At 32.4% G+C, this 14,052-nt stretch overlaps 1 protein-coding gene across 2 annotated transcripts in view; it reads right to left on the bottom strand.

Moving 5' to 3' along the window:
* Positions 1–14,052, bottom strand: part of LOC106668841 (homeobox protein aristaless-like) — a 173,318-nt gene that overhangs the window by 148,000 nt on the left and 11,266 nt on the right. The window contains exon 1 of one of the 2 annotated variants that reach the window (XM_014397976.2): positions 8,036–8,240. The exons of the other annotated variant lie outside the window; for it this stretch is intronic. Within the exon in view, the coding sequence (XP_014253462.1) occupies positions 8,036–8,225 (190 nt within the window). The 5' untranslated portion in view covers positions 8,226–8,240. Of the gene's footprint in view, positions 1–8,035; positions 8,241–14,052 lie in introns of those variants that run through there. 2 annotated transcript variants of the gene reach the window in all.

Here is a 14,052-nt window from a genome sequence, read left to right as displayed (position 1 = left end):
GCCTTTAAATGGGGGACTGTAACTTTGCACTGAAAGTCAGATTCAAGTATGAAGCGCTCGGGAACAATGACCACATGGGAATAAATGCTAAAGTCCATTATCGTCTAGAAATCGCCTGTCTGTATCCCAGGGCGTCAATTGTGGATAAAATAACACAAATAACAAACAATTACACACCAAAAACATGGAAGTCTGGCTAGCATTCACACTACTCCAGAGTGTATAGTAGGATAACCCCTCCATTCACTCGAAAAATTACATTCACCCCAGAGTAATCGATATTCCTCGAGATAATTTGGGAATCAGTCCCTCCATTCACGCAAATAAATACATTCTTTCATTGGTTTAATCGGTTTATAAAATTATAAGTTTCCAAATGATTATTTGAGTAGCTTGTGGTTTTTTTTTTTTTTTTTTTTTTTTTTTTTTTTTTTTTTTTTTTTTTTTTTTTTTTTTTTTTTTTTTAAATAGCCAATAAATGACTGTCCCATTTGTAAATATATTCAGCCGCTTTTACTGTAATAAAATCACGAACTAATAACAAGAAACATTTACGAATAATAAACGTTTTGGACACAGTCAAACCCCTCTTAACTCGAGTGTTTACTTTATTCGGAAATTCGCATAAAACAAAAATTGCGCTAAGCTGGCTTTTTTACTGACCAACCCGACGTTTATAAAATTTTGGTTGATAAAATTCGCTGTGTTTCTTAAAGAACGATCATTTCTTCTTTTTCCACTTCTACTTGGTATTTTAGTTAAAGAAATTCTTTGTTTATCAAAGGCTGAACGTTCGAATGATGCCTTGGTCTTCTATGTATTCTTCCCTTAGTCTCCCTGTATTGGCCAGCACTGTTATATCATTCACTTATTTGTAAAAAAAATATATTCTTCATTTTTGGCTACCAATCATAGACTTCTCCTAACAACCATCATCAAATGGTGTATAACTTCTTTCTATGAAATGTCAATACTTTCAGTGGATTAGGATTAGTCTTTGTTAGGAGTATTCACGATTTGTGCTAGATGTTAAGTGCTTGTTAAGTCAATTCGAATAAAATAAGTAAGATTGTGAACACCCCCCCCTTTTTATTACGATGTTAACATGTCAATTCTTCACCGTATTGCCTTATTTTCCGACCAGTAGAACCAAAAACTGTTGTCAAAGGTTGAAAATTTGTTAATGTTAATACACCTTCTGTTTTCAGTAGTGAAGGAAGAGTATTTTCTTTTGAATGCCAATAATCGGTAGAAAAATAAGACAAATCAGGTCTTTGATTTGCAAAACTGTACAATGAAATGGGAGAAGTGCTTGTTAATTGCTACACTACTTAAGCAAAGGCAAATATCTGAGCTGACCAGATAAGAAGGAGAATAACTGGTTCGTTAATCCAGTAATGAACATCCTTACTTTATAGGATAGGTGGATGGAACATCAACATGTTTAGTTGATGAAATTCCCATGCCTCCAGTATGAACGAGGGTAGGCGATAGGTCAGAAATTAACAAAAGTAATGTATTGGTAGAATTTAATTAAAAATAAAATACATAACAACTAACCACTAGATGATCAATTCATGCAGATCATGTTTATTACATAAGTCCTAACGGCTAATAGTCTGACTACACTGATATTCTATTCGACTTAACGGCTAACACAGGTTAGGTCCAACCCCCTCAGATCGTGAAATTTAAACCTGACTAAACTGAGTTAACAGGGTTAATACAAAGATCGTAAATACCCCCATTATGTTAAATAATGTCCACCATTCTTTCATGGACAGCTTGTCTGAATTTGTTTCAACGTTATTAGTTGTTTGTATACAAACTTGTTAATATAATTAATATGTCCTTTACAATAAAAAACGCGTTATAGCGAATTCGCGTTATGCGGGTTGTGCAAAACGGGGTATGACTGTATTAAGAAGTTAATAAATAATTTTTTTTAACAGTTGCACTTCATAGACTATCGGTTTTCAATAAATTTACATTTAATACAAATACATGTCCCAAATTTCACTGTTAAACCTTTTACCACAAGAACAGACTTTTTTATCTTTATTAATTTTATTAGCATGTAATACCAAAAATGTTCAAAGGATTTTAAGCCTTGAAATATATTGGATATTATAGAAAAATGTATTTTTCAGTATTTATGAAATTTATAAGTTTTATGTGTTGTTGTACAAATATACAGTCATGCAAAACGACTGTAACCTTTTTGGTCTAAGCACCCGTTTAAGTCCACGTTTTTTATAAAAATAGTGCGCGGTAATTAAAAGTTAAACAAAAACTAAACCATTCTCAAAAGAGAAAGCTTCTTATTCTGCGAGTCGGTATTACTTTTATTGTCTTCATTTTCTTTTTATTGAAAAAACGTTTAGTACCATTATGTACAGTTAATACTGTGAACCCACTGTAGATGCCATTTGAAAGTACAAAAGTAATTTTTTCCAGAAAAATATTTTTATTCCCACATTAAAATACAATTTCGTGGCTCAATAAACATAAACAATATAAGCAGTTTTTCGATTTTTCACCAGGACATCCTGGTTAGAATTTTGCCAACAATTTTGGGAACAGACTGAAAATATCTATTGCAAATTGTCTATAAGTCAATATAAATTATGTTTAGCGTTTTATAATTTTTTTCTATTACAATTAATAATACACAAGGATGACAAATATGAACAACTATTACAATTATAATTAATTAAGGTTTTTTAGTTGAGATAAAAAAGTCGATGGCACGAGCGGGATTCGAACCCACGATCTTCGGCTAACTAAAAAACCTTAATTAATTGTAATATATTAACTGGTCAAGCGGACCACGAAATTAGTGAATTTAACTATTTACAATATTAAAACTTATGATTTCGAGCATAATGATATCAATTTTACAGTGAATTAGATCACACAGCCGCCCATTCAATATCAGAAATATAACCAACCAAATACTTTTTTTCCAAATTTTCCCATTAGTACGTAATAATGATATTATTTCATTTATTATCAGATATATAAATGTCTCCAGAGAATGAATTGAAGGGAAAAATTCAAATCCCTTTCTTTTATTTTAATATCTTATAAAAAGTACAAACTCACGAAAATTCACAGATTTAATCGCCGGAGCGACTGAAGGGCAAAAAAAGTCTAGTTTTTAATTAAACAAAATAATAGTCAAACAGAAAACTAATAATTTACAAATAATGTGACAAGTAAATAACATAATGGAATAACGATTATTTTAAACGTATGAAGCGGTGTTCGCTGATAATTTAACGGTTTTTGGTTCGATTATGATTAAGTTAATCAAATTATGATGGTTTTTCTCAATTTACTTCTGACGCACTGAAATTAATTTAAATCGAAAACAAAAATTAGATCGTTTTTTTCTTCTTATAATTTTACAATACAATACAACTATAGTAATGTGTATTTTTGAGCATTAACATAACTTATAGTATTCAAAACTCTTTGACATTTTCTATGATTAAATCTAAATAATTTCATAATAAGGGCTTACTCCATAAGAATGACTTGCGAGTTTACAGTAATTGTTCTCTTTTTAGCCGTTTTATCGACCCATCCCGGGGTGAAGTTTTTGGTCGGCATTTCGTTTAAATTATATTGTCAATCATAATCTGTCCCCTCTTATCTTTGTATATAAAAGTGTTGTTGAGTTATGAATCAAACCATTATCCGACTTTTAACCTATTTTAAAAATTTGAAGAGTATAGACTTTTTAGAACGTGATCCATATTTTAAAGATAAGAACCGTTTCGAATGAAACGTTCCAGTTTAAATTATCCTCCTCTTCGGTACTGAACTGCAAACGGAAGCCAAAAGATTTTATCACTGTTTTGAACTGGGAAATAACTTAAAAAAATCAACTTGTCTTACACAAAATGTTCATTTGACACATTTGCTTTTACACCGTACCTTATGAAAAAACAAAATATCGATTGAAACCTGAACAACAAAAGCACATCTAGAACGATCAATTACAAAGACGAAATTTAAAATAAAAATTATTTTTTAAGATCTTAATAGACAAGAAAAACTATTTCAAAGTTTCACCAGATGTATCATTAACATATAATTTTTTACCGTGTTTCCTCCGGCGAAATTGTTTAGAGTTAAATATATTTTAGCATTATATTTGTTTCTATTTACGTTGAATATTTTCCATCTGGATTATAAAAACTTTTTAAGCTTTCCAAACGCTTTATTTTGTAGTATATGCATTTTAAAAAGTCGAACCGTGGAAACAAAAAAATCAGTCGGTTGTGGAGATTTAAAATGTAAGTACTAAGTTGGTCGGTAAAATATTATTAATGCTCAAAAATCTCTTTTATTATTGTTGATTTATCTAAATTTTACACAAAAAAATCGAAATGCATATACTATAAAATAAAACGTTGTAAAAGCTTTAAAAGATTTTATAATACATGTTTTAGCATTGTAGGTAAATTTTTATTGTACAGTTCTCCATAAATATTAACACAAACCTAGCTGAGATACTTTTACGCCACTCCCGACAGTTTTTTTAGGTTAATTTAACATATCCTAATGTATTAGTTTATCAATTTAATCGTATTTTCAACAACCAGCCAAACTCCAGAATGGTCCAATATTTTTAAGTAGCAAATTATTATTTCGATGACCATCTATTTAATTAATGCGTTGAAAACGAAAATTATTTATATGAGCAATCATCGCAGCAATAAGACTTCAATAAATGTTTCGAAAATTATGCTTTAAGAAATTAAGAAAATAAAATTCCTTAAAAAAAACAAAAAAAAAGCATGACAAATGGAAAAATCTTATATCGGTCTAGATTACTATTTGTAGGATAAACTAAATAACATATTTAAAGAAAACATTTATACGGTCATTGACAATTAGTAATTAAAATCACTTATTACCAATGCCGTAAAAATACTGATAATTGAATGAAATATAAATTATATGTGTTTGTAATATAGAAATTATAATTTAAAAAATTGAGTTTTGCTGGTCACTTTTAATACAGTTTATTCGAAAAACGTAAAAAAAATGGCTGGTCTTTTAGCCATCTGAGCATCTCAAATGTTTTAAAAATGTGTTATTATATATTTATGTATTTAAATTAACATGAATTTTTTATTCACATAAAAAAGTAAAATGTTTACAATTTACAGATAACCTTAATTTTTTAAACCTATACACAATAGTCATTAGTTGCTTGGAAGAGTAGGCACGAACTGGTTAAAAAAATTAGATTCTGAAGAAGAAAAAAAAAGATTCCTTCCTAGCAATATTTTTTCGCCTATCTAACCAGTTTTATTTATTTTTTATTAAGTATTACTTCATACTTTTTGCGTGTAAAAACAAATCCGTTTAAAGAGTGAAAAGAATCAATCACTTTTTACTAACGAATAATCTGGATATTGGTATGGTCTGTCTGAAGAATCAAATTCCACTGTTACTGCCTAACTCTCATCATCAGGACCTTCAAATCCGTAATTAAAAACAAAGGGAATGTGTAGATTTTAAGTTTGTTTGTATTGATTGTTGAATCAACTGTACAATTCGTAATTTGTAATTATTATAGACCGTAATAATAACCTTAAAATAAGTTAAAAGCTTGGCAGTAACAATTGAATTTGTTTCTTCTTCAAGACCACACCAAGATCCGAATTATTTGTAAAAACATCTCCGACAGACGGACTTAAATTCATGCCAAAAAACACTTTTTTGGAATTTTTGTTCTATGTTGTAACGTATTTGAAAAAATAAAGTTTTCGTTATTAGTTATTACTCACTGGAAAAATATACACATTCACCCAATAAAATGTTAACACAAAATTTACTTCCTTCGTTATGGAATAATACAATATTTTAAATTATTTCTTTCAATTGATTAATCTTTTTATGTAAAGTTTTGGTTGAAATGAAAGTTTAAAATTATGTTAAAATAATATTGTACGGTTGCCAATACATATATCGTAGATTATCCAGATGTTCTAATTTTCTAACACAGCCAAAACAAATACTTTTTCGATTTATGGGTTGTTTTTTTTATACTGACATTACGCAAACAAAATAAAAAATGAATAGAACACATTTTTAAATCAATAGACATGGTCCATATCTGCCATTACTATAAACGTAATATTTTTTATGTTTTTTTTGTTTTTTTAACCGGACACACGTATTTTTTGTTTATATCAAACTAGAAGTATTTTTATCGTTATATTAATTACAACATACTTATTTTAATGTAAACCAAATGAAACGAGATCAGAAATTCATGAATTTTATTAAAAAATATTTACTTATAATGGTTTGAGAAAAAATTCACCAAAACTCCGGAAAATCATTTGGACAAAATTAAATTGTTAATTTAAATTGTAACCTATCATCAAGTAATTTTTCGGTGTTTTTGTGAATTTAATTTAAATTTTTTTATTAAAATTGACCAATTTCTGATCTCGTTACTTTCTTTTACATTAAAATAAGTATGTTGTTATTAATATAATGATAAAAATACATACGTATAGTTGGAAATAAACAATAAAATAAAAGTGTCCGGGTTTTGTCTTTGAAAAACTTATAACATATAACAAGAAATTTTTATTGACAAAAAAAAATTTTTTTTGTTATTTTTTATACCGAAATACCATAGTTATACGCATTAACCCAATAAAGTGTTGAGACAAAATTTACTTATTTCATTAATAGAGTAGAACATTTTAAATTAAATTAATTTTAATTTCATTTACAATTTCCTTCACAACAAAACGGGGAAAGATAAACAAATGAAAAAATAACTATTTGACTACATTCCACATCATCAACACTATAAAGATTAAACTTCGCCAAGTTTGACTTGTATTGTCATGCAATAACGTCTTTATTTATTTTTTATAAAATAAAAAATTACATGAGCAAAATTTAAAAAAAGAACAGAAAACACTCTTAAGTCGTTGGACATGGTCCGCCCGCCTGAACAATACTACATAATAATATATTTTCCTATATCCTACGCCGCAAGAATATTCTTGATGAATTTTTGAAAAATGTGATTTTATGTTTGATCTTGAAATGAATGTAATAATTGAAGTATGTAATAATAAACTATTGTGTTGTGTTATAAATAATCATAATTTCCACGTTAATTAGTACGTTTTACACAGTGTACCATAATAAAATTTTGCTTGTATATTATCTTCCGTCAAAAAGTTCGTGTTTTTTGAATATCCGTTTTAAAAAAAAGATAATAATTGACCTGCTTTACCGTTTTTAATAAAGCGTGTAGGAAATTTATCAAAACCTTTCACTTTCATTGCAATGTAAATTTTATTTATTGCCTAACATCTCTTGATTTGTAGAAGGTAATTGCAATCGCGTTTTTCATTCAGAACGAACAATAAATCTTGAACCAAAGGGCCGTCGATTCGGCCCCCTTTTCATTCTAATTGACGAATTTCGCACGCAGTTTATAATAATCATTAGAGGTGTTCTTTTTATACTGTAACCTTTTGTCATTATGCTAATTTTCGGAACCGTATAAAATCGGAACTTTTTAATTTACAACCTTTTATATTATACCAGGATCACATATACTGTCGCTCATGTAATTAAAATGACAAGTTTCTACAAATAATTGTAAGTTTAAAATCTAGGGGTCAGTCAGAAAATTGTAACATTCCATATAAAACAGCGTAATTCAAATAACATTTTCACTATTTCGTCAAAATGCTAAAGAACATCGGCTGGCACTCAAAGAAGGGAAATTTGCTATATGTAAGTTCGGACGGGACTTGGCTTCCTGTCTTATTCGGAGAAGGAATTTTTGTCCGCGGGGTTCACGAGAGAACTTCCCACAGCGGGATAATACGGCTGTTATCCTATTCCTAGAAAAGATCAGCAGTCTCGCGTGTGGCTTCGTCTGGAATTACAGGAAATTGTTCAATTTTCCAGAGTGAGGAGGACCGACCGACTGGGATGGTGAAAGAAGAAACCAAGAAGAAGGACGGACGACACTCACCGTTCCTGACGGGTTGGGCGTCTTCCTTGAGTTCGACGATGTTCCTAATGGAGAAAACGGACTTGGCCGGTCTGTCCTTAGCACGCTGCCCGGTGGTCAAGTCCATGTTTACAGCTCGAGACACATCACAGACACATGCGGCCGAAGTGAGTTTGTAGGTGCGACTGAGCCGGCGGCCGACGGCGGGCATGCCCGTCCCCACCCGGCGCCAAGCCGCGCCTCTTCAACCGCCCAAAATGGCGGCACGACTCCACTCAGATCCTTCCAATGACCACTCCTCCTTTCCGTTCCCCTTCCTCTTTAATTGATTTTTATTGTTCCACGCCGTAAAAATCCACGGAGTTTATTGCTTTGCGCCTCCACGAAACCGCCCCGCTTATAACCCTATCCTCTCCGTTTTTGTTTGGAGACCGGTCAATTAAATAGGTCATTTGTCATTTCCTTCTGTTAATTACTGTGAAGGGGAGGAGTTGTTTTTGTTTAATTTTTCATTTTATGTACCCTTATGTTGTTTCCCTAGATGATAACCACAATTTTACCAAGTGTAGAGATAACATAGTTCCACTTTCTTTTCTCTAATTTCTAATGAAATACAACGACAAAAAGCTGACTCGTTAACTGACTAAAAAGAAGAGGCCTTTTGTAATTTCATATGTTATTAACTTTTTTTTCAACTACATATTAGATAAACAATTTTTTTTTTAATTTGTGTAGATTGTATGTGTGATAATCAGGTGTTAGGCCACAGAAACATAGAAACTCCCAACTTCTCGCCAAGCTTTGGTTTAAGTTGTAAACATCTTCAGGTCCTAATACAAAAATTTGTTTCAAAAGAAGTTATCCAGTCATTTTTAGAGATACACTTTCAAGGAAACGGAAAGCACTTTAATAGAATATTTTTCTCCAAAAATAATAATAATAAATTACTAACCTAATAATAATAATAAAAGAAGTAAAAATAAAATGAACAATGTATTAACAGAAAAACAGAAACATTAAAACATGCAGTTCATTACATGCATTTTTCAGGACCTAATACGAAAAAACATATAATTATAGTCAAATTGATAATTCACAATATTGTCTACTTACTGAGTTAGTTATATGTTACAGACTTATAGACTAGCTTGTTTTTCTTCTTTTTTTTGCATCAGCTCATAGGCCAGAGCCACCGTCTTTTATTTTATTATTTCTATTTGTTTTATTATATTATTATTTAAATTCTCACTCCAGGTCTATCAAAGAAGCCTACAATAGGGGAGAAATGCACCTTGACTCCGATTCTATTTTTTCCTTGTAGAGTTATATGTTTTTTTCGTATTAGGCCCTGAACAATTTATGTAACGAATAGCATATGTTTTAAAATTTCTACTCTGAAGATGTTTACAAATTAGTCGAAATCTTGGCGATAAGTAGAGAGTTTCTATGTGTCTGTGACCTAATACCTGATTATGGCACATCCAATTTACATAAGGTCGATCCATCTCTTAACAATATTTTCGGTTTAAACCTCAAAATAAATTAAATAGTTTATCCCCTCAATAAAAGATACTAGAAAGATAAATAAAGAAATTACGTAATTTACTCAATTAATTATGATGAATGTAATCAAATATACATTGATGGACAAATTTAACGCACGACTCAATTTATTTAGTTTAAAATCAAATCCATTATCTTTGTACATTAGTTGCAGGTAATTAGGAGCTATCACGGTCAAAATAAACAATGAATAATGCATTGTTTACTTCCTTTATTTACTTTTGTACTGATTAATCCCATTTGTACCAAAAGTAGCATTATGCTTCTCCATTCTACTACGCCTAATGATCGCATTCAGCTAATCTTTTTTCCTTCGTTGATTTCATTTGATATTTTTCTTATTCCTAAACCTATTTCCATGGCTCTTGTGAGGGATTTGAGTGTGGATGACAGTGTCAGAATCGTATCATTATTAAAGGAAGGATTCTGCCTGAGCGAAGTCGCCAGTAAATCACTCTACAATAGGAAGGATTTTTCGGCGCTTCAAAGAAACGGAGCTTCACACTAGAAGACCATGACAGGATCGACCTAGGTCTATAGACGAGAGAGAGACGACAGATCCATCCGTCATCAGGCTGTACGAAACGGCAGCATTACAGGAAATGAAATAAGAAATATGATAAGACATGTCCGAACTGATTCGATTTTATCCAGTGGGGACCACTTCTTACCACGGTTCACGAAAATGGGCAGGCTTCTATTCACAAGGAAACTTCACTAGTCAGAATGTCACTATTGGACATTGGAAAATTGTGGACGAGTTCTCTTTACAGATAGGGTGAGACGGCCTCAAATCTACAGACAGGTGTTTTCATTGGAGACGATCAGGTATGGTTCATCAATAGATTTATAATTATGGGTTCGAGTCCCGCTCGTGACACTAATTTCTCATCACACTTTTCATAAAAATTATAGATCAATTTAAAATAGTTTATTAGCGTGTCTGAATGTAAGTGTAAGTGCGAATGGAGTTAGCGGATTCTCAATAACCTCGAGGAATACCGAGTCTGTGGGGTAGTGTGCACACATGTTTTATACTTAATGTTCATGTTAATAGAATATAATCACATTAAGAATTTGAACATTTGCAAGTTAGATTAGCAAATGTCTTGTGAAAAATAAATTAAAAGAAAATTTGAAGTTTTTGATACTGTGCGTTATCTTCCCTTTTAAGGAGCACTCGGCCAATTTCAACGAGAGGGTCACGTCTTTCACGCTGCTGGATATTTACTTCAACAATAATATCGCCGCTATTAGCAACAATGCAATGGACAATGCAGTCCACCGGAAATTCCAGCATTTGTATTTTACAATAAATACAATATAAACGAGGCGGGCCTCGTTAATCGGTTATGTTGGCAGTTCGGGATCAGACCTCTGTCCTCCGTCCAACCACCGAGGTTGGGCTCCGAGCGCTGTCAACAGCTAGGTCAATTCACCACCCACGCATGAAGTTCCTGGATCCAAACCCATTCACAATCCCACTCATTCTTAAATACATTATTGCTTATTTACACACCATTCACTCAGTTGAGTTGGTGAAGTTCTCGATACTCCTCCATCACCTTGTACAAGTAACAAACCTAACTGAGGATCGATAGGGTACTCAATATTCCGTCTCACATCACAAATTATATAAACTAATAAATATATTCACTCTCAACACTAGGGAACACAACAATATCAGCACAATATGTATACAATAAGACAACCCTGTTTCCTCCAAAAATCGTAATAGGGTCCTCTGGATACCCGTTGCCGTGCTCAAGCACGATTTTCATATGGGGTGGCATACCTACACTCTCTCTATACAGAGCCAAGGAATTGTTTCAATTAGGCGGACACATCGAGTAACACTTCTCTGCATGCCGTACAACTAAAATTTAAGTAAAGATTTTTTTACTAGGTCCGATCTGCTGCTTAATTGAAACCACCAACATTGGTTGTAAATTTGTTAAATTGGTAAGTGATTAATATTTTGAAAGTGCTGACGAAGGGGATAAATTCTCTGAAACCTCTCTGTTTTTTCTTTAAAAATATGCCTTACCCCCGAATTTTAATATCTATAAAATTGTAATATTTGTGGCTGATATAAATATATTATATCGGAGATAATTTACTCATTTCTTCGTCCTAAGTTTCATTGTGCTGCACATACATGAGTATATTGCTTGTTGATCAAATTTGAATTGAAATAACCTGGAATTAATTTTTCACGTTCATGGTACTTGTTTCCCTTTTACGGTCAACTGCTTGGCAAACGAGGGCGGGGTACCGATGTTATTAAAATAACATTAAAGTTTACTTAGTCTACAGACCTACTCCCAGGTCATCCGGATGTTATCGCCTGCATTTACTTACTGCATTTTCCCATTAAAATCCCAACAACGTTCGGTGAAAATTCCATTTATTCTTATATTTCTAATCATTGTTTGATTGCACCTATACTCGGAAATAAATTCCCAAGCCTATTCCCTGGGAAATGAGTAGGTAAATTACTATACTTATTAAAACCATCGAACGTGCTTCGCAGACGGCTTCCGATTTAATTTTCCGAAAAGGGACTCGCTTATTATGTAAAGTCTCATAACGGGCGTTGATTATACACATTGCATACCCCGCGGGATTGCCCTATGAAATTACACAAATGTAAATTGCGAGATAATAAAATGTTTAACATTACGAAATGGAGAAATTTCCATTCAAGAGTTCAATCCTAACATAACTCAATTAAAATGTAGAATTTACGATTTAAACTTAATTTGTAAAATTTCAAGAGAGAGGGAGAGAGAGAAAGAGATGAAAGTACAACGTGACAAATGCCAATCTACTTAGTTCAACGCAATTCTGATGCAATGTAAAAAAAGTGCATTTAACATTTTTAATTTTTTTCTGGCCTCACACATGAATACATTGGTCAAGCCTCTGGTTACTCTATTTTTCTGATAGGTGCATATTAATATTTAAATTTCGTTAAAATTTATGTAATTATATTATTCATTTAATGCCTTTATTATACCCTACAGTTTCAATGTTGAAGGGTAGATTGATCCCTGGGTGACCACTCCTGAAATAGTTCCACTACACCTCCACCCTCCTTGAACCTTTTGCCGATGAAATGGCTGTACTATCGTCTAACCCCCATCTTGCAGTTGTTGCAGAAGACTTTCAGAGAAATATCACATGTATAGCAGATCGGTATGTAGACAATGGCAAATAAAGATAAATGACAGCAAGTGCGTCCATGTCACATTTGTACTCCGAAGTAAAATATACTACAAAATGTTCCTATCCCCAAATGCGTTTGCGTTCGTTACCTTGGGTCCCACCTAGACTCACGCTTAACACGGAATCAGAATACACGACTAAAACGGCACGACCTATACAGACGCTACTGTCTATTCTACAAAATTGTAGGACGACAATATAAGCTTTTAACGAAAACAAATTTACAACCTACAAAATGCTACTACAACCGATTTGAACAGAACTTTGGGGAACGCTAATAATCCAATATTCAACGTCTCTAACCTTTTCAATCGAATGTTCTCAGATCAGTTATAAAAGTTTCGTATTGTGTCACAAATGCTACCATCCACCACGACCTTAAAATTTCACTGATCTAAAATAATAATTACCAAAAAATTTACCAAGTTCAACAATAATCTTGGCCTTTTGTCGATTGCCAAAAGTTGGCTTCAATAATGAAAATGTTTGGTGCATTGCTTCAATTTGAGAGCAATACATTTCGGCATTGATGGTTTCACCAGTATTCAAGAAGCTGTAGTAAATCAGCCAAATGAAGCCCACCAAAGAGCCACCATCACTTTTTTTATGAGTTAAGAGTTTTGGAAAATGTGGCGATGCTTCTTCCATGTCGAGCCACCTTCCAGAACGTCTGCTTTTATCGTAGAGAATTCACTTTTTATCACAAGTAACAATTCTATGCAAAAAAGGTTCGTTTCTGTTTCGGCAAAGAAGTAGTGCGCAAATTTCATAACGATTTTTTTTTGGCAGTTGTTCAATGCATGAGGAACCCAACTTTCGAGCTGTTTCACCTTTCCAATTGCCTTACGGTGGTCAGCGACGGTCGATTTGCTAACTGACAGATTCTCTGCAGGTTTTCGAACAGTTGTTTTGGGGTTTTTCTTCGGCCAAAGCTCGTAGAACATTTAGGGAAGAAATACTTCGTCATCACCCTAGACTTCATTAATGTTTCTGGCCGTTTGTGCACCTATCCGAAAGAATTTAATCTCCCAAAACGAAATTACACGAAAATCACGCGTTGACAACTTAATAAAGATTGAATTATTCCAAACTAACATTTTTATTTGGAACAAGTTTAAAAATTGGCATTCATACAGAAAAATAAAGTAAAGAGTTTATTAGGGAGCGTCGGTGACCGCATCGGTTTGTAAAACTCCTTCAACCTGATGATGAGCTAAGGGCTATCCGGAACATTGCAAAACAACTTA

This window comes from Cimex lectularius, unplaced genomic scaffold, assembly GCF_000648675.2.
Source record: "Cimex lectularius strain Harlan isolate CLEC.00 unplaced genomic scaffold, Clec_2.1 scaffold25, whole genome shotgun sequence".
Taxonomy (NCBI): Eukaryota; Metazoa; Arthropoda; class Insecta; order Hemiptera; family Cimicidae; genus Cimex; species Cimex lectularius.
Note: the sequence above shows the minus strand (reverse complement) of the source record. Positions and strands in the feature narration are given on the sequence as shown.